General features: G+C 46.2%; 3 protein-coding genes across 4 annotated transcripts; all 3 read right to left on the bottom strand.

Annotated features, from left to right (window-relative positions):
• Nucleotides 1-2,849: 2,849 nt before the first annotated feature.
• Nucleotides 2,850-4,942, bottom strand: LOC116715721 (mid1-interacting protein 1-like). Its single transcript, XM_032556349.1, has 2 exons — nucleotides 4,686-4,942; nucleotides 2,850-4,136 (listed from the first exon to the last, which is right to left on the bottom strand). The coding sequence occupies exon 2, from the start codon at nucleotides 3,977-3,979 to the stop codon at nucleotides 3,524-3,526; it is 456 nt and encodes a 151-aa protein (XP_032412240.1). The 5' UTR covers nucleotides 3,980-4,136; nucleotides 4,686-4,942; the 3' UTR covers nucleotides 2,850-3,523.
• A 450-nt stretch (nucleotides 4,943-5,392) lies between these two features.
• On the bottom strand, nucleotides 5,393-8,527 carry LOC116715705 (tetraspanin-7-like). The gene is made up of 7 exons (XM_032556328.1): nucleotides 8,204-8,527; nucleotides 7,191-7,379; nucleotides 7,014-7,088; nucleotides 6,849-6,944; nucleotides 6,417-6,572; nucleotides 6,002-6,085; nucleotides 5,393-5,936 (listed from the first exon to the last, which is right to left on the bottom strand). The coding sequence occupies exons 1-7, from the start codon at nucleotides 8,285-8,287 to the stop codon at nucleotides 5,868-5,870; spliced, it is 753 nt and encodes a 250-aa protein (XP_032412219.1). The 5' UTR covers nucleotides 8,288-8,527; the 3' UTR covers nucleotides 5,393-5,867.
• Nucleotides 8,528-9,996: 1,469 nt separating this feature from the next.
• xdh (xanthine dehydrogenase) lies at nucleotides 9,997-20,419 on the bottom strand. Of its 2 annotated transcripts, XM_032556156.1 has the most exons (35): nucleotides 20,251-20,419; nucleotides 19,322-19,379; nucleotides 18,690-18,786; nucleotides 18,450-18,558; nucleotides 18,262-18,388; nucleotides 18,112-18,173; nucleotides 17,815-17,904; nucleotides 17,659-17,739; nucleotides 17,163-17,310; nucleotides 16,666-16,758; nucleotides 16,400-16,551; nucleotides 16,234-16,327; nucleotides 15,365-15,474; nucleotides 15,025-15,209; nucleotides 14,792-14,954; nucleotides 14,624-14,713; nucleotides 14,378-14,547; nucleotides 14,144-14,267; nucleotides 13,949-14,068; nucleotides 13,777-13,873; nucleotides 13,577-13,701; nucleotides 13,246-13,379; nucleotides 12,884-12,971; nucleotides 12,717-12,803; nucleotides 12,442-12,633; nucleotides 12,219-12,364; nucleotides 11,984-12,065; nucleotides 11,784-11,879; nucleotides 11,367-11,570; nucleotides 11,204-11,256; nucleotides 11,016-11,130; nucleotides 10,868-10,933; nucleotides 10,606-10,794; nucleotides 10,356-10,523; nucleotides 9,997-10,272 (listed from the first exon to the last, which is right to left on the bottom strand). In XM_032556156.1, the coding sequence occupies exons 1-35, from the start codon at nucleotides 20,335-20,337 to the stop codon at nucleotides 10,222-10,224; spliced, it is 4,053 nt and encodes a 1,350-aa protein (XP_032412047.1). In that variant the 5' UTR covers nucleotides 20,338-20,419; the 3' UTR covers nucleotides 9,997-10,221. The 2 variants fall into 2 exon arrangements, with proteins under 2 accessions (XP_032412047.1, XP_032412048.1); XM_032556157.1 differs by lacking the exons at nucleotides 18,112-18,173; nucleotides 18,262-18,388; nucleotides 18,450-18,558; ... (1 more) ...; nucleotides 19,322-19,379; nucleotides 20,251-20,419 and adding an exon at nucleotides 18,009-18,100.
• Nucleotides 20,420-20,813: the final 394 nt, after the last annotated feature.

A 20,813-nucleotide genomic window follows, 5' to 3' on the forward strand; every position in this document is an offset into this window, starting at 1 on the left:
TGCAAAAAATCACTATGCTTTTCCAGTCCAATAACATTATCAGGCTCTGTTTGGCATTGAATTAAACTGGTTGACCATAACAACCTGCTACGCTAACACGCCTCTTATCCTACAGACATGTAGGAATTACTGGTTTTATTAGGACTTTGGTGAATAAACCTGGAGAAATGTGATTTATATATAGAATGAAAGCTGCTACAACCAGGAGGGCTCCGGTTCGTCTGCTGTATTTATTTAATTTGAACAACTTAAAATAAAAATCTGGATTTAATCTGGAGATTATTTTAGATCCAGTCGGATTGTACCAAAAATCAATTTAAAGGTATTTATAAATGCTGCGGTAGAAGAAAAATCTCCGTTTAGTTCTGAAAGACGAGTCCAAGTTCGGCGGTCGACCTCAGAAAAACGCGCTAACAAAAGAGAGGAGAAGAAAAAGGCTGATGCTGTGTGTGTGTGTGTGTGTGTGTGTGTGTGTGTGTGTGTTTGAGAGAGACGGTTTCAAGGCTCCCCTTCCCTTTCGCTCGTTCGCCCTCGCTGCCTCTCTCTTTGACACACACACAGGAACACACACACTCGTTTTCACGCTTCACCACCAGCACTTTCTCTCTGTGCGGATGCTCGCTCGCCCAGCGCTGCACTCAGAAGGAGGAAGACGAGGAAATCAATTAGTGTTCCTCGTCTTCTCACCTCCTCCTCTTCCTCACTCGTCTCCCCTGACGATGATGAAGCGACTCGCTCCGTTAACCTACGCTAAATCGTCTTAAAAGATCATTTTTTTCTGACGTAACTTTAACCTAATGAATGATAAACTGCTGTTTTAATTAATCTCTCCTAAATTTAACTTTCAGGAATTAATTATTGCTTGAAATTAAGAGATTTTTGTGTTAAATGTATGTTAAATGGTGCAGCAGTGCCCTCTAGTGGAGCGCAGAGGGATGTAAATATTCAGCCTATTCGTTGGGGTGTGTGTGTGGGTGTGTGTGGGTGTGCGTGTGTGTGTGTGTGTGTCGGAGTGTGTGAGAGAAATGACACAAAAACCAACCAGAGAGCAAAACGTTCGCAAACTTCTCTCCGAAATAACGTGTTGGGCTCCACCTGCTGGACAACACTGGGTATTACATTTCAAAAAGGCCAGGCTTTAAGATTCAGTGAAGGATCAACATCCATCAGGTTTAACTCTTCTTCTTTTAACAAAGCAGTGGCTCAACGATGCCACAGCGCCCCCTAGCTGAGCAGCATCCAGAGGATTCTGTGTTTTCTGGAAGAGACGAGCCTGTGCAGCGACACACACACACACACACACACACACACGCAGGAAACCAGGACGGCGCTCCGCCTGTGTGAGGAAATTAGACCACCTCATTATTCAAATTAGCTCAGAGGAAAAGCGAGTCGCTCGCCTCGTTTACGCCTCAACAGATGGAGAGATCTGTCACTCTTCCTCTTCGTCTCCTCGTTCTGTCATCACCCCTTCCTCCTCCTCTCCATTTATCCGGCTGGTTCCGTCAGGATGTCCCATCATGCATCACTTCCCTCACAATCAGCACTTGTTGCAAACCTTAACCTCCATCCTGATGGCGGCGTGTCGATGGTCACGTGGTTCTGGTGACGCCTTTGACCCCTGACCTTTTGTTCCATGAACTGAGCCGGTCTGAGTGAATTCTGGTCCAGCGTGCTGATTGGACGTTTCTCCTGGCTAATTCTTTCATTTCCCGCTATCAGAATGGATGCTAGCACGTTTCATGAGCTAGCTGAGCGGCTAGCCGGTTTCTTCTCCAGCAGGGCGGCCATTGCTGTCCTGTTGGGTTGGGACAGAGAGCGCCCTCACATGGAGGATCAGTGTAGCGTACGCAGTGGTAAAATCCAGCAGTTCTTCTGGGCTGTAGCGCCTCTAGTGGCCTCTGAAGGAACTGCTGCAGCTTTTTACATGAACTCAGTGATTAAAAGAAAAACCTTCAGCGCAGCGAATCACCCAGCTGTCACTCAAACCACAGTAACCACGGCAACCATGCAGGAGGCACATCTGGAAGGTGATAATCAGAGGGAGGGTGATTGTCATGGAAACGAGGTCTGACCTTTAACCTGACTCATTCCTTCACACACCAATCAGAGCAGGAGTGTGTGTGTGTTCCTGCTCTAACCTTGTCACACACCAAGCAGCCTACTGACACACACACACACACACACACACACACCCTGCAGCAGTGATGTGTTACCACAGCGCCCCCTGCTGGTTGCTGCTGTAATTCCTCCAGTTTTACATCAGGATCAAAAGAATAAATTAAAAAATATATTTTACAAATTATTTAAGTTAAAATTTAAATCAGAATTAATAAATAATGGTTTATTAATATTTAAATATGTTTAAAATATATTTTAAAAAGACTAGAAATCTTGATTAATGTGATTTTTGTTGTCAAACTTCCAGAACCAGAACATCAGCTGAACTGAGGATCCAGCAGAACCAGGTTTGGATCATAGAGTCAGAACCAACGTGCTGCTGGTTCTGATCACTTATTAAAATAAGACTTGAGTAAATTTATTGATTTAACTCTTGACATTCTGGATCAAACTTCTCAGTAATCTCAGGATTATTATTGTTGATGGATCTTAATCTGACTCTGGATTAACTCCTGAATTACTGTTCTATATACTGGACAATATGGCCGACAAACATCATGATATAAACATCAGTCAATATTGATTATTACCGATTAGTTTTTTGGTTATTAATCAGGTTTACTGAATGTTTTCTGTGAGCTGCATAGGCTCCGCCCACTTTCTGCAGACTGTTCAGATTTCATAGTCAAGCGCACCAATCGGCTTCGGTTTGAAAATAAAACCATGGAGACGTTCATCAGAACATTTTATTACCAAGCTGAACATTAAATAAAAACCATCCAGAGCCGAGAAGCAAACATCAGACCTCTGGTCGTTAAATAATTTCTGTTGGTTCTACAGGTTCTGATCGGCTGATCCAAACAGGATGAATCAGTCTGAAAACGTCTGGAGTTCCAGTTCAAAACAAACAACTTCATCCATCAAACTGAGTCCATCAGAACGGTCCAGATGGAGGTTCTGGAGGATTATTTAGAGACGTTTGTGCGTTTCAGTCGCTTCGTTGCATAGTTTAGTCCGCAGGATGAAATGAAGGACATGAGGACAGACTGACACTGGAAAAGGCAGCAAACAGAGAGGAAACAGCAGCTTCCTCTATGATGACCTTTAACCCCAACTGTCACACAGGTAGGGTTAGCTTTAGCTCATTAGCTACAAAAACTGTTAGCAGACCAACCGGTTTGATCCGGTTGGTGCGGCTGGAAGCTGATGGTGCATTTAAGGACACTTGTTCAGACATGAAGGCAAATTTAGCAGGAAGTGAAGCAGAGCTTCATTTTTCCACATTTAACCTTGAACAGAAACACCAGAGGTCAAAGGTCGTCAATAATCTGGCTTTTTAATGTGTGGGTGTTAGTTTTTGTAGGTAATGAGCTAAGCGGAGCCGCGGATCGCCCGGGCCGGGTCAGTTCCTGCAGCCGATCTCCTCCTTGTAGCGGTTGGTTAGCGTGTTAGCCTTTAGCGTGAGCTTGGACAGAACCGCCTGCAGTCCGTTCAGGTGGAAGTGGAACTGTTTCTCCAGGTCGTCGTCTCCGGCCTCGCCGCGCTCCGCCTCGGCCTTGGGCCGCTCGTCGCCCAGGACGCCCCACTCCATGTCGTTCCGGATGGACTTGAGCAGGACGTAGGAGCTGTACATGTCTCCGTCCGGCTGGAAGTAGCCGTTGGTGGACGGGGCGGACTCCGGGGCGGACTCCGGGACGGACACCGGGGCCTTCAGGTCCTCGCCGTCCTCCAGGGGGACGTCCCGCAGCAGGCTGGGCACCATCACCGTCTGGTCCATGTTGTTGACGGCGCCGATGAAGCGGCTCATGGCGGTGAAGAGCGAGTTCTTCTGATTGTAGGAGTCCGATATCTGCATCATGGTGACGTCCGCTCTGACCGCCCGGCGCCGTCCAGGACCAAACTTAGCCCGCTAATGCTCTTTGGGGGATTAGGACGGAGCTGGAGCCTGATCCCGGGTCAGGAGGGAGACTCTGGGCCGGGTCGGTCCTGCAGGACTCCAGACGTCCACCAGCCACCTGGAAACAAGCAGGAAGACATGATCCAGCCATCTAGATTAATAATCTGGAATAATAATCCAGAACCCAACATTCATCTAGAGGTTCAGATTAAACACAACATGGCAGAAAAAAGCTGCTACTTTTAATAAAAACATAAACTCTCTTCAAACTGTAAAACATAACTTCAGCCTTTATTTAACTCTAAACATGAAAACAATCATCAGAATCGGTTCGGTTCGGCTCGGCAGCCGTCGGTTCTGAGGAACCTAACTGCTGATGAAATACAGGAACTGTCCGATGATGGAACCAGCATCACCCTGTGGGTTTTCAATGCAAACATCCCCGAAAATCAGCAGAACAAATTCACCAGAACCCCAGGAGGTTCGGTTATCCTGATCCAATTGATCCTCACTACGGGGAGGCTAACGGAACATCTCTCTGCGGGATTCGGGTCAGAACAGCCGGTACTGCGCTCCAGACCAGCGGTAATTCCGGGTCCCGCTATCTGACTAGCTAGCGCCGCATTAACCGGAAACCCCCTGCAGGTGGTCGGCCCGGAGGGCTTACCGTGTTCCGGCCGTGGTTCCTGGCTGCCGTCCGGGTGTGGAGCACCGGGTTCCGGTCGTCTGTCGGTCCGGTAAGCGATGAGCTCAGGGAGGGTCGGCGGGTTTGTCCGAACAAGTGTGTAGCGGAGCGGCGGCGGGGCGGGGCTTAGGTTCTCAGGAAGCATGAGCCACAGCCAATCACAGCGAGGTACGCAGAAGATGGCCAATCATACACGGCATGACGTCAGGTGGAACGTTGGAAAATGTTAGATTGTTAAACTGATTAATTATGAAGTAAATACTAGAAGAAACAGTTTAATTTACTTTTATATGAAGTATTTTAATAACATTCAATTACTATTAATTCTTAGGGTCAGCAATTACTAATTAATTATATTAAGCACAATTATTTATTTTGAAGAAAATTCATAATTAAGTATTATTACTATAAATAATCATTTGACTCGCTTTTTTATAAGCGATTATTTAACTATATTAAATAAGTTATGTTTTATTATTATTCAGTCCTTATATTAGCAATTATTGGTATTGGTGTATTTTATATAATATATATAACAATTATTTCTTTTTATCATATTATATATTTTTATATAATAATTGAGAGAAGAATAGCGTTGCTAGCCTCAGCAATTAACAACAGTTGTAAGAGGCTTTTATTTTGAAGGAAGTGTAGTTTAGGTTCAGTTAAGAGTCTGAAGGTGGAAACTGTCATAAACGGGAGGATTTATTGACTTTATCATTTTCATAATGCAGTGAGGAGAATCTGTTGGTGTAAATGTCGGTAGAAATCTCAGTTTTACATCTGAACATTTGCTTAAATGAAACATTTAATGTTAATCAGATCAACACAGCTTCAGTCCCACAGAGAGATTTTATTTTCTGAACATAAGGAGTAAAATGTGAGTTTGATCTTAAACCTGCTCTGGGTTCAAACAGGCCGCAGCTTCCAGCGCGTCATCATCAGTAATAATACCGCAGCGCCCTCTGCTGGGCGCAGGGACACACTGCAACCAGCTAAAACTGCAAAAATTCTCATAAAACAGAATAAATACAAGAAACAATGAGACGGTGTGTTTGTGTCTGCGGGTTTCCATGGTGACGTCCTCCTGATGCGTTGTCTTGGAGACAGCAGATGGTCAGACAGGATTCCAGGTGAAGGACACACCTGTCCTCAGTTCACCTGTCAGACCATCTCATACTGGTTGGTGCTGATGAAGTGGGCCAAGCAGCAGGCCAGAGACGTCCCGACCACCTGAGACAGAACCGGGTCACACTGGGTCCAAACATCAGTTACCTGTGAAGGTCAGGGGTCAGTACCTGAGAGAAGGCGATGCCAAAGGTCACGCCAGCTATGACGGCCATGTTGTTCTCTATGAAGGACACCACCAGCTCATAGCAGCCCTGCAGAGACACAGAGACAGGTCGTCAAGCAGTCCGTCCGTCCTTCCTTCCTTCCATCCATCCATCCATCCATCCATCCATCCATCCATCCATTCTTCCATAAACCTCTTAATAGGTAAATTAGGACCAAAAGTTTTAGTTTTTACTTCTAAAGTTTTCTTGCTACATGATGTTTCCTGTAATTGTATAGGGTTAGGGTTGAGGCATAAAAAAAGATCAAAGTAAAGAAGGCAGTAAAAGGTAACTGAGCTCAGCCTGAATGACTGGATTGTTGCAGCTTCCTGGAGGTTTCAATCAGCTTCAGTCAGAACTCTCCTGGTGACCTCCTGACCTGTCTGTAGACTTTGTGTGCAGCCAGAGTCACATTCTTCAGGTCAGCTTTGCTGCACTCCACATAGGTAACACAGCAGCTGGCAGGGATACCGCTGGCAGGAAAATACACACTGCTGAACCAGCTGGTGAAGTTCTGGACTCCACAGCAGTGTAACTGAAGAAACATCCAGAAAGACAAAAGATGCAACGTTTAAAGGCCGATTCTGTTTTTGGTTTTCTTATGAGTAAGCTAGTGCATCGTCTGCGTATGGTGTGATCCGCAGGTTGCCATGGTGAATGTAGAGAGGCCGTTAATTGATAAATGTGGATGTTGTTCTTTCAAAGACAGAGACAGAGAATAAAAAGATTAAAAACAAGAAACTAGGAAGGTCTGAGCAGAAGCCCTGAGGAACGCTACGACCAGCTAAGGGTTCAACTCTGCTGTACTCACGGTGCGCTGGACGCTGTCCACTGCCATGCTCCTCTCATCGTATCCGTTGTACCACATGACGGCCTCAGAGTACGACGTCAGGAATGTTCCTTTAATCTGGCGACACACAGCCGGTCAGATGATTTACCGAGTCAAACGTCTGAAATGAACCGGAATGTTTCAGACCTCGTGACGAAAGATGAACCCAGAGATTCCAGCGACGAGTTCAATCACGAAAACCAGAGACAGAAACACTGCATACTGGAAGAGGTCAGAGGTCAAGATGAGACATTCTGCTTCCTGTAATCATGTTAATCTGTTAATCTGTGTCCCCTCAGGGTGTAATCTGAAGAGATCTCCCACCAGTTTGAGCATCCAGGGTCGACCCCTGCAGGTGGCGAAGCAGCCGAACAGTCCGAACAGGACGATGGCGGCGCCGGTACCGGCCAGCGCGTACGGCGCGTTGGAGGGGCCGCTGGAGATCAGCAGCATGTACGGCCCCAACATGAACTTCCACCACAACCCCACCGAGAGCAGGACCACACCTGTCACCTGAGGGGGCGGAGCCAGCGGTCAGACTGACGGCCAATCAGCTGCTGGTTTTAAATAAATCATGATTCCTGATCTCAGGTCCTGGTTCTGTTTCCAGACGATAGAACCTGCCCGATTATCTGTTTTTCTGTGGGATCAGAACCGGACCAGATGGGCCGAGTCACAGGAAGGAGGCGGGTCGTGATTCAGCAGCACATGACTGAGAGCGAACGGCGGCAGCCAAGTGACAAAGTGACAAACAGACGAGAACCAGAGCAGCAGCAGCAGCAATGCTAACGGCTCAGGTTCACTGAAGGAAGGTGAATTTATCCAGATAATTCAGATCTTTAATGATTCGTTTCTGTTCCTCTGCTGGGACAGGAAAAATGTTACAAAGCCCCAAAAACTGAGAAATAACAATTATTCATATCCAGTTAATGTGGGGAAATGTAGATGAATCTGATCCTCTGTGGTTCAGCAGAGCAGGAGGAAAAGGTTCTGTTCAGCAGCACAAACCGTCTGGGAGGCGGACCGGGTCCAAAAGAATCAAATCATTACATTCCTTAAATAATGGGTCTGGTTATTTATGCCAAAAGTTATTGGTTTTGTTGCCTAATTTAATTTATTAATTTTATCTCAAGTCATAAAGTCAGAATATTCTGTCTTTTTACTTTCAATTAACAAAATAAAAGATGTTAAATAATTAATTTATCTGATTGACTGTGGAGGTTCAGCTCCTACCTGCCTCTAGAAACCAGGATCTACCTGCAGAAGGAGAAACGTAAACTCTGCTCCTCTTCCTCAGCCTGCCAGAGGAGGAAGAGGAGGAAGAGGAAGGTCCTCACCCAGAAGATGAAGGAGTAAAGCAGCAGCAGCGTCTTCAGGATGAAGATCACCGGTTTGGTCTCCATCCTGCTGGGAGCCATCATCAGTCTGACTTCAACTGGACCCGCTGCTCTTCTTCCTCTGTCTTTGTATGGGCTGATGAAGGCTCTCTGACGCGTCAAACGGCGCCCTCTGCTGGAGGGAAATAAAACTGCAACATCCTCGAACGTTACAGGGATTCTTCAGAATCAGTACAGTTAAAGTTTGTTTTTAGAGTTTTTACGGAGCGGTTCTGGATCAGTTTGGGTTCTGGGTGAACGCAGATGAACGAGTGAACGTCCAGAATGTGTCGGGTGGTGTGAGGTGGGGGTGAGACCCCCCCTCACCGCCGTGTGAATTGTGTGGTCGCGGTGTGAAGTATGATGGTCACATGGTGCCTCCTCTACAGACCGGCCCTCAGTGGGACAGAAACCAGAGAGAAACCGGGTCATCAGTACGGTCCGCGTGACGTTCTGCTGGAGCGCCACATTAAAGGCTCAGTGGCACCGAGGTCCAGTTCTGACTCTGCTTGATGTTTGCCGCAGGTGGTGTTTGGGCCGCAGACACGGCCAGAGTAACACAGAGGTTCTTGTTCTTTTACGCCCAGATTCGGTCCAGGACGGCCCGATAACCACGGCTTTAACCAACCGCTGCTGCTCCAGCTTCAGGCCATAACCGGGTTCTACAGAACTGGGCCTCAAAACAACAACCCCAAAGGAAATGGACCTGGTTCTGGACACCAGCCAGGTCTGAAAAGAGCATCGGTCCAACATGACTTCCTGAGAGATGCTAGTCGTTCATCTAGTTTGAATTTTACAAAGATCTGATCAGATCAAAGTTAGAAACACTGCTGAGCAGAACCATGGAGGTTCTGTTGGGTCGGAGGAGGTTCTGTTCTTTAGGTCTCATCAGTGTCTCAGAATATCCGTCCTTATGATCCACCTCTGAATATGAACAGCCACAGGAAGCCCAGATGGTACCTGGATCTACTGAAACCAGAACTTTACATAAAGTTCCCAATAAATCCAAACATCCTCGATTTGTTTGTCACTGACTGAAGTTAAATCAGACCAAACCTCCCCTCCTCTAGGTCAGTTAGATTACATCAGGTTTTTCTATTTGCTAAGCAGAAATCGCAGCTAAAACATCTTTTAATTCTTTCTTCAAACTCAAAAGTTCACATTTAATCAGCAACCAGGTTTTTACTTCCTGTCTTCAGATGCTCCTTAAATGTTTTTACATAATGGTTTTTCCTCATGGTGTCACGTTATGAAGGTCCTCCTGCAGTGAAACAGCCCTCAGCATGATGCTGCCACCTCCATGCTTCACAGTGTGGATGGTGAGCTTCCCTGCTTTCCTCTAAACGTAACAATGATCATTATAACCAAACATTTCTCCTTTAGTCTCATCAGACCTCCACAAATCAAACTGTTTGTCTGTGGACAACTAAACCAACTGATCTGAACTAAATCACCTGGTAACCACATCACATGATGCAGCTGTCAGGAACACCTTATATGGTCACTGAAGATGCTAGTTTCATGTTTAAAATGTGTTTTTAAGCTGTTGTGACTCTAAAACAGGAAGTGACATCACTGAGGGGAGCACCTGATGGAAGGAGGAATCTTCCTACACCTAAAACTACAGATCTCTCATCTATGAATTCATAAAGCCTTCCCTGCATCCAAACTGATGCTTTCTCAAACAGCATCTCCCCCTGCTGGCCAGAGTTCAGAATGCAGCTTTATTCTGAAGGATAACACAGAAAGTCAAGCAGGTTTCATCAAGTTTTATTTTCTCCAGACACAGTCATCGTCATGTAGCTCCAGTTTGGTCCTTACAGATGGTGAAATTAGACGAAGCAGATTTGTGGAAATCCTCCCAGAACCTCTGCGGTTCTCTGTATCATCAGAAGGATCCAGAACAGAACCCCAGCAGTTCATCACAGCCAGGATGATCAGACGATCACGGCGTCTGTAAACTGAGACCAGATCGTCCTCTAAACCCGTACCGACCAGGGCGTGAAGGTTCCTGGCTCAGCTGGAGGGCACTGGGAGGAAACCAGCACAACCAAACAATCAGGAAGGTTTTTATTTCTGCACCACTAAAGCATCTTCCTGGAGGTTTTCATACCAGTTTGGTGAATTGGTCACAACAGGCGTTGCGGATCCTTTCTGCTGAGGCTGGGCTGTCCAGCCTAAAGGGTCCCATCATTTGTGACTCCACCCGGGCGGCTCTGACGGCGTCTTTGATGGCGTAGAAAACAGACGCCGCCAGGAAGAGAGGAGGCTCGCCCACCGCCTGGTAGAGAGAGAGTCGGTTTAAAACGTCCTGCTCTGGATGAGAGCGGGGATGTTTCTGTCTGCAGGGTCAACGATGTTACCTTGGAGGCGAAGATGGCCTTTTCATTGGGAGAATCTCGGAGCAGCGAGACGGTCAGCTGAGTGGGAATGTCGCCGAAGGCTGGAATCTTGTAGGAACCAGGACCCCGAGTGAGGAGGACCCCCTGAGGGGAGTAATGGAGCTCCTCCAGCGTGAAGAGGCCCAGACCCTGCATGAAGCCCCCCTCAACCTGCACCCACAGGAGAAGATGTAGACCAGACCGGGGATCCGGTTAAACCACGGCAGAGTGTTTGATGACTTACCTGTCCGATGTCGATGGCTGGATTCAAACTGTGACCTACGTCCATCACTATAGTGGTCCTCAAGTTCTGCCACACAAAGTGACGAGAAAAGTCAAAAAGCCTTCCTTATACTTTAATCTGAGGGCTAAAGTATAAGGACAGTACACACCTTGTGAGCTCCAGTCAGACAGTCTATCTCCACCTCTGAACAAGCCACTCCGTAGCTGTAGTAGTTGAAGGCTCTGCCTGAGTTGGTGTCAAAGTCATAGCCCAGATCTGGAGTCCTAGTGAAGCAAAGGAAACCCTTCCAGTTTGGTTGAACTCAAATCAAAGCAGTGACTGAACTTGAAAGCTCACTTGTAGAAGCCGTTGGCACTGAGGTTGACTCTGTCGAAGTAAGCAGCATTCACCTAGAAAACACAAACCAACACTGGGACATTTAAAAGACCCAAGATGTTGGGTTCATCTAGATTAAAGAAAAAGAAACAACAAGGTCGTGTGACTTCTTTGTTCTTCTCACCCAGTCCTCCCAAGATCCTTTGGGATTCTTGGTCTTAAACGGCTCCAGGCGCTTCAGCAGAGTCTCACAGGCGTTCTGAACGGCCGCCCCGTTGAGGTCGGTGGATGCGGACGCAGCGGTGGGGCTGGTGTTGGCCACGGTGTTGGTGCTGGTCTCTGAGATGAAAACCTTTGAACAGGGAATACCCAGAACCCTGCTGGCAACCTGGACACAGTTCAGATGCACATGATGCTGAACTGATTTCCTTACATATTTTAATATAGCGCCTTTATACAGTAATTTATTTTTCTAGAAAGCTGCTGTTTTTTGAGGCGGGGCAGTTCCTTCTGAAATAAGGTCAAATCAGCAGCTGAAGACGTGGTTGATGATTTAAAGAGGGTTGTGTGTTAACAAGTTGTTGTTTTTTCAGTTCTCCACCTGGACCATCTTGGTGTGAAGTCCCTGTCCCATCTCTGTCCCTCCATGAGTCAACAACACAGAGCCGTCTCTGTAGATGTGGACGAGAGCGCCAGCCTGAAGACAAAGAACACCGTAGGTCAAACTTATTCATGAATAAACTCCTTAGATTCCTCAAACACTGCTTGACCTGCAGCAGATCACTGCCCAGTAGAGCAAACCTGATTGAGGAAGGTGGCTGTAAAGCTGATGCCAAACTTAGTGGGCACGATCGCAAGTCCTTGTTTGGTCCATCGGTTCTGTCTGAAATGAAACACAAAAACCATTTTATGCACAACTTTACTCTGGTCAGTTAAACTTCGGAGGTAAAGGAGGTCAAAGCTAGTCAGAAACATCCATCAGTCTAGTTGTTGTCAGTTTGGAGCTAAACATTTCCTTCAGATTCAGTAGTTTTACCTGTTAAAGAGATCAGCAGCAGCTCGCCGTTGCTCGTATTCAGACCGTGAAAGACACTCGTCCCAGCAGCGATCCAGTGTGAGGCCATGCAGGATCTGGTTGTAGGGCGTTGACTCTCCCTCCAAGTACAGGTTCAACCGGCGCACCTGTAGGGGAACAGACACGTTAACTGGACTCTCCTACACCAGAGTCCAGCTGCTCAGACATTTATTCATGGACAGACCTCCTCAGGTGAGCGGCCCAGACTATGAGCCACATCTGTAATCCAGTTCTCAGCTACCATCATGCCTTGAGGTCCTCCAAAGCCTCTGAAGGCCGTGTTGGATGGGAGGTTGGTGCGACACATGAAACCTTGGCCACGCACGTTTGGTATCCGGTATGAATTTTCCATGTGGAACAGAGCACGCTCCATAATCTGAATGAATACAAAGAAGCAAAGTATCGTCAGCATAGCGTGTGATGAAAAGAAGAGAAATCCTGGTTGTGGATGAAACTCACTGCCTGGGAGAGATCCATAGAGTTTCCAGAATTGCTGTAGAAAGACACATCCAGAGCGACTACCTTCCCACTCTGGAGGAAACCAACCTACCACAGAAACAAGGAGTGAAGCTCAGATCCTCCCAATAATGTTACCTCTATCAGAAGCTTAGGGGAACTATGTATACTTTGTATTTCCCGTAGAACGGATGACGACCTCCAGTGATCAGCATGTCCTCATCTCTGTCCAGCATACACCTGACAGGTCTCTTCAACCTGAAACACACAAAACTCTTTAAATCTTTGGAGTTTCAGAGTTTTTTTTTCTCGGCGGCGCTAGTGGCTCGTATTTTTTCTACAGTAGGCAGACAGGAAGGAGGGTGAGGAGAGGGGGGAAGACATGGGGCAAAGGTCGTCGGGACTGGGAGTCGAACCCGCGACGTCCGCGTCGAGGACTAAGGCCTCCAAACGTGGGGCGTGCTAACCCGCTGCGCCACCACAGCACGCCCCAGAGTTTCAGAGTTTTAACATGAAACAAGGGGACACCTACCTGTTTGCTGCCACGGCAACAACAGTGGACAACACAGTGGTCCGACTTTCTTTTCCTCCAAACCCTCCACCCATTCGCTTAACTCGTACCAGCACCCTGTTAGCTGGGACACCCAAGGCCTTTGCTACAAAAGACTGGAGAACAAGAGACAAACAAAATGTGTCAGATAGGAGGGTCGATTCTTTCTACTCTGAATGAAAGTGAACATTTAAACTTAGAAATAGGATTAAGGTTATTTGTGGTTTTAGTTTTTGAACATGGCTGACAGCTTCCTGAGGCGTACCTGTGTTATGGACTCTGCATAACACAGGTACTGAATTCTGATTGTTACCTGAGAATCGGAAGGTGATTGGCTGGAAATGAAGAGCTCCATTTCTCCATCTTCTTCTCGGGGAACAGCTAGAGTGACGTTTGTCTCCAGGTAAAAATGCTCCTGACCTCCCATATGGATCTCACCTTAGAGACAGTCATTGGCTAATTACCATCTAATTAACCAAGGTCAGATGGAGGTCAAGGGGCAGATTGTTGTACCCTCCAGTATGTGATCAGCTTGTTTAAAGCCTGCTTCCATGTCTCCATTCTGGATGGCTCTGATTGGTTCATAGAAGGACTGGGCGGCAATGGCTTCCTGTTAAAGGAAACAAAAATGTGGTTCAGTGAGTTCTACTGTGATTACTGAGCGTCCAGGTGGTTCTGGTCTCACCTGGATGGTGACGATGGGCTTCAGCTCTTCATACTGGATCCTCACAGCTTTGGCAGCTCTCTGAGCATGAAGCTGAGAGTCGGCCACCACAGCACCGATAATGTGACCCACACAGGTCACCTGTGAAAACAACAGGCGCATCATTAACCTGAACATGACAGAACCACCTGATTGATCGGTGTGACAGAAACACACCTGGCCGTCGGCGAAGACTGTCTCGTCTTGTCTTACTCCAGTTACGTTACTGCCGGGAACGTCACTGGCAAAAAGACAGCAGACGACTCCGGGACACCGCTCTGCCGCTGATACATCCACAGAGCTGCAGCGAACACACAGCAGGTGAGACCAGACAGGTGTGTGGGGGTGTCCAGGTGTGTGTTACTGTCCAGGTGTGTGTTACTGTCCAGGTGTGACCGCAGTGTGTCTTACAGTATCCTAGCGTGAGCCTTGGTGCTGGTGATGAGGGCCAGGTAAAGCTCATTCTCGTAGAGAGGCACATCGTCACAGTAAACCGCCTCACCTGTGGCCTGCTTCAAGGCTGACAGGTGCATTATGGGACAGCCCACCATGTCATCCTGGTTCTGCCCCTCTGGCACCGCCTGGAGGTCGAGCAGAGAATTATACTCCTGGACATTAGATGTGTTTGTCTGCGTGGTGGAGGTGTGTTTGCTGTACCTGGTAGACCTGAACGCTGGACGGTGTCTCTGGATGGTAAATCTCTGTGGCACTCAGACACTCTGAGCTAACCTCCTGAACACTCAGACCCTGACAGAACAACAAATCTTAAAGACTGTCTGGTTTTACTTTCATTAGATGGAAGAAGTTGAACTCAACGAGACAAACCTGCAATCTGAGCTTCTGTAGAACCGTCAGGTAGAACTTGTAGAAAAGGCTTAGGGTCAGGGTCTGCCGGTACGTCACCATGCCACCGGGTGCAGAGGGGTCGAGGCTCATCTCCTCAGCCAATGAGGAGCAAGCCTCCTGAAGAAGCTCCTCCCCCCACTGCCTGCATAACGCAGCACATTGTTGAATCCAGTCTTCCTCTAACGGTTTGATCTTTACCCTCCAGTTCTTACCTTCCCAGCAGCCGGTTTGCCGTTTTTTTGGCCAGTACCGTCACCGGCGCCATGCCACCATAACTCAGCCTCAGGTCTTTAACTATATCAGTCCCAGGAGAGAAGATGGCGCTCATCGCCGCGGTGACGATGCTGATGTCATCCTCACGGCGTGGGGACTGCTTGAAGGCTGAGACGAACTGACACTATGGAGAGAGGAAAGGTCAGCGGCCTCAAAGGAGAGAGTCAGGATGAAAGAAGGCAGAGAAGGTCATCAGTGGAGGACAACCAGACTCAGGTTTAGGCTTCGAGACGTCCATGATAGTTTGGTGAGAGACCATAGTTCTGATGTGACACCAACCTTCTTGCTGTATGGGATGAGTATAGAGAGCAGGATCTCCTGAGGTCGTACAGTTGTCTTCCTGTAACCTGTGAAGAAACCGTCGTCCATCTGAACCTCCCGACTGCCATCTGGTGGATGGAGAAGAGAAGGGTGGCAATTAAAATGCAGTCATAGGAAAATGGAAAAGTTTTCTTGATTTCCTGTGACATTTGGCTCCAGAGAGCTTCATGGTCTACTCAGTGACCACTAGGTGTTCAGGTCCGGTAGCTGTACAATAAACCCACACCACCCTTCCACCACCGTGCTTGACTCTTGGTTCTGTCCATAATGGTCCAACGTCTCTATGTTGGTCTCATCTGTCCAGAGGACAGATTGTCTGCTAATTGATGGACTTGAAGATGACCCGGGTAGTTGGGCAACACCAGATCTGAGGTCTTTCATCAAACTGATGAACTTCCTGTTTCTGCAGCACATCAAAGATTTTACTGAAGCAGCAAGAAGAACAAAGGTTTACCCATTATGATCATTACAGAGATGAATGTGGGATTTGCTGTTAATCATCTGCAAAGACCTGAATGAGAAGATCTAACTGAATTACTCATCAACCTTTTGTCCTGTGGAACAGGAAACCTAAAGGACTGAAGGTTCATGAGTCCGAAAACATTAAACACTGCACATTGCACAAGTTCTGGTGAAAACTTGTGTAACAGGCTGTTTACATTCAGAAAAACATCCAGTTTGGACTCTTGATTAAAGGTCGCTTAAACTCCGCCCCCTCTGACAAACAGAGACAGTGTGACATCAGGACGTTTTGTCTCTGTGGCTTCATCTTTAGGATGATTTTCACACAGAAACAGAACCAGATAAACCAGGAGGAAAAGTTCTACCTTTGTCCCTCAGCGTGAGTTTACAGCCCGCCACCATAAACACAGGGTTGAGGTCTGATATGGGACTGGCTGTCATGATGTTTCCACCAATGGCCTGAAAACACAACCAGTTACACAGACTGTACTCCTGTGATGACTTCAGATGATCTGAACTTTAGAAACTCACAGCTACGTTACGGATCTGCTGTCCTGCAAACCATCGCAGCTGCTCCAAGATGGCCTGGAAGACTTGAGTCTGGTGAGGAGGAAGACTCTGAACGGCCTCTTTCAGCACCGCCCCCATGTGGCTGAGGGTGCATGCTGCACCAAACACGACGCCTACAGACCAGAGAGGATGCTTAGTCACGTCTTGTGTTGTATATTTTGGACTTTTAGTGTTAAAATGAATGAAGTTTATGATGTTTGTGCTACTTTAGGAAGAATCATTCTCACCATCCTCAGTGTGAGTCACTGCGTTCAGCTCAGCGATGAAACCCGGAGCCAAGACCACAGGGTACACCATGTTTTTAAATTTGACTTCAATACCTGGAACAGGATGGATGGATGGATGGATGGATGGATGGATGGATGGATGGATGGATGGATGATAGATGATGGATGGATGGATGATAGATGGATGATAGATGGATGGACGGACAGACGGATGGATGGAGGATGGATGGATGATAGATGGATGGATGGATGGATGGATGATAGATGGATGATGGATGGATGGATGGATGATAGATGGATGGATAGATGGATGGATGGATGGATGGATGATAGATGGATGATGGATGGATGGATGATGGATGGATAGATGGATGGATGGATGATGGATGGATGGATGATAGATGGATGGATGGATGGATGATGGATGGATGATGGATGGATGGATGATAGATGGATGGATGGATGGATGGATGGCGGTAGGGAAGCAGAAAACTCACCCACTTCGGTGTTTCCTACCACCAGTCGGGCGTCTGGATGTTTCCACTTCAGGAGCAGAAGCTCATCCAGGCTCTCTGGCTGCAGCCATGTTGTCCGGTCTCCATGGAAACACAGAGAACGTGATGATCTTTGACCTTTAGACAGATTCTACGGGAGAAGAAAGGCAAGAAGAAACGTTTAAGTCATTCATCAAATAATCAGTGAAGGGTTAAAATAACTTGGTAGTGGACTATTTTCTCACACAAAGTGTAAAATTAGACTAAACGTAATGATACTACAGCTGAAGTACTGTAGTACTGTAGTACTGTAGTACTGTAGTACACCTGGACTGCTCCGGTTCCTTTGTGTAGTTTAGATTTTTGGCTGAAACAAAAGCCTATGTTCAACCATACGCAGATGATAGTCAGGTTTATATGTAACATATTCATGGTACTTTGCCTGGTTTAACTCCTGAATCCTCTCTGAATGAATCTCCAGAGGTGTTGGGTTCCTCACCATGAGTTCAGGGGGGAAGATGACTTCCTGTGTGGGATCGTAAGGCTCAAAGTCTGCTGGGTTGAACAGAGATGTTGCCTCCTGTGAAACAATCTACATTTAATGCTGGTCAAACCAAAGATATTCGTACTGAAGTCGGCTTTTAGTGAGGCTTGCCTCTGGTTTGTCCTTTGACCCTTGGAAAGCTCCGTTCCCATTGGTCATACAGCAGCCATTTTGTCCTTTGCCTCCACAACATCCACCTTTCTAGAAGAACACAAGTTAAAATTGTTACTGTCTTCATGTGGACAGCTGGAATCTGCTGCTGTCTCATGGTAAACACCATGAATCATTGTTTTGTTTTTTTACACCTGGTAGTTGTTACTGTCTCTATGGTGACAGCTTATGGTCCCTACGTTGGTACAGACATGTTAAAGTTACTGAAACCAGAAACACAAAGCCATCCGTTCGTACCACTGTGAAGGTTTTGTATCCCTCCAGAATCGGTCTGTATCCTGTACAGCGGCACAGATTTCCTGAAAGTGAAGATTATTTTCAGTCCTTCGGTGAGAACGACTCAGATTAAGATGAGCGTCAGAGTCTGATGCCTCCATTAACAACAACCTTGGAAGGCCTCCTCCACGTCGGCCATGTTTGGAGTGGGGTTGTTCCTCAGCAGTGCGTACATGGACATGACGATTCCCGGAGTGCAGAAACCACACTGAGAGCCGTGAGACCTGGCGATCCGTTCCTGAACAGAGACGGACGTTAATGCCACTGATGAAGCTTCAGACGGTGACACCTGGTCTCACCTGTACAGGGTGCAGCTTCCTCGCCACGCTGCCAATTCCCTCCACCGTTGTCACGGCAACCAGGTGTAGAGAGCACAGGGGTGCGAGGCAGGCGTTCACGGCGTAATGTCTGAGATCAGTTGAAGACAACAGTTCATTGAGCAGCTGTGAAATCAGTTTGTTGGTGTGGAGAGTCTCAGAAGTCAGATGGAAGCACATGACCGCAGTCCAGGCACGGTTCATTCACCCAGCGGAGGATACAGCAGCTGCTGCGGCTCCGCCTGGTATCGGGACAGCATGACGGTGCAGGCACCACATCCCCCTTCAGCACAGCCCAGCTTGGTTCCTGTCAGCCCCACTGAGGGACACACACCGTGAGTTAATGTGGAAATCAGGGAATCATTGGCAGAACTGGTCAAATCTTCACTCTGACCTCCTGACTGCTCATGTACTCAATGTTTAAGATTCAAAACTACAATCCTGATCTAAATCAGCAGTAGCCAGAGGAAGTCCAAACGTCTTCACTCAACCAGAGACCTGAAGGGAAATCACCTTTCACAGTCTGAGTCTTAAATCTCATAATGTCCAACATCGTGTCACGATCTCTGGTCCTTCTCATGCTACATATCATGTTTCTCCTCAAACTCGGTTTTGATTCATCGTCCTGCTGACCTGCTGTCTCCTACAAACAGTTTTTACCATAAAACCCAGAAGGTTTTCACTAGATACTGAGCGGGTCTCTTTGGTTCTGTTGACCCATCCTTCCTCTCCATCAGTCTCTCTCTGACCTCTGACCTTTTTCTAGTTGTACTTCATTCTGGGGTTCCTCAGGGACAGGAAGTTGATATAAAAACATTTAACTGGTTGATGATGAAACGTGGGTCGGATCTTACGTTTCCTCCTCAGGTACGTCAGCAGAGTCGTCTCAGGATCTGGGTTTTTTTCAACAATCTGCAACAGTTAACAGAATAAAAACCTAAAAAAACTATAAAAATAACTTTAAAAATTGTATTTAATAAATTAAAGTGATGTAAGTTAAAAATACAAAGAACAACAATTATTAAAATGAATTTACTGAAATTAAATTGAACATTTTAAGAATTAAAAAATATTAAATACACAAATAAAATAAATGAAATAAAAATATATTATGGTGGATATTAAGAATAAATAAGATTACATTCAAATAAAAATTAAGATTTAAGTTTTAATTTCTGAACATTTTTAAAATAAAAAGATAAACAAATAAAAAAATGAAGAAATAATTTAAAGTAGTAATAAATAAATAAATGAAAATTAAATACAAATAAATAAACAAACTACCAAATAAAATCTAACTTATAAAATCCTGTGTGTATCACCAGTTCTGTCATTTTAAAACAAAAAATAATTATTGAATGTAATGAATGAATAAAAACCATTTAAAATATAATAAATTAATTAAAATAACTGGACAAATAATAATAAAAAAAATAAAAATAATGACACATCTAAATCAGGGAAAAGTTTAATAAATAAATGAAAATAAAACAAATAAAATCTAGATTTCAATATTAAAACCTTGTTTATATAAACTAAACATACTGGAGCCTCAGTAAAGGACGGATTGGGTCTGGAACCAGAACCAGAACCAGAACCAGCTCAGATCAGTTAAATCCTTTCTCAATATTTTCTGTTTTCTCCAAACTGCAGATGATTAATGAAGATTTCTCCATTCGGGTCGGGTCAGTAGAACCGAGCCTGGTATCAGTGGGTCAACATGCAGCATGGGATCAGACTGAACTCCTGAGTTCCACCAGAACCAGAACCGACCCGGTCTTACCTTCCTTCCATTCACAAAGAAGATGAGCTCATCAGAGCCGGTCCGGTTCTGAGAGTCGGCCATGGTTCTGTTCCTGCTGGTCTCCATCCTGCTGGTGCTAATGAAGCTCCTTCAGAGGAAGGCCCCACCTCTTCCTCCTCTTCCTCCTCCCAGAACCTGCGGTCCAACGGGAGTCGGATCCGTTCCAGTCACGTGAGGAGAAGCGATGCTGCAGTCGGGCCGACGACCCGCCACAGTCAGAACTTTGATCATAAACTTATTACACGCCCCTGCAGGCTAATTATTCACAGCTGGGGGTCAAAGGTCAGAACAGTATGGCTTAGGTAACGGGTGCAGAGGCGTGAGGTCACATGCTGCAGACATGGAGAGTAAAAACGACGATTATTAATCATAAAAATACGATAAAACACTCAATACGCAGAAAAAACTAATAAATCATAAAATGTTCTTTAGATCCATCAACAAACTAAATGCACGGATCCAGTCACACTTTATTATCAATAAGTGAAATATTTACACAGAAATATAAAAAAATATCTGAACCTTTTCAGATTTCTGTACTT

The sequence above is a fragment of the Xiphophorus hellerii genome, chromosome 24 (assembly GCF_003331165.1).
Source record: "Xiphophorus hellerii strain 12219 chromosome 24, Xiphophorus_hellerii-4.1, whole genome shotgun sequence".
Classification (NCBI taxonomy): Eukaryota; Metazoa; Chordata; class Actinopteri; order Cyprinodontiformes; family Poeciliidae; genus Xiphophorus; species Xiphophorus hellerii.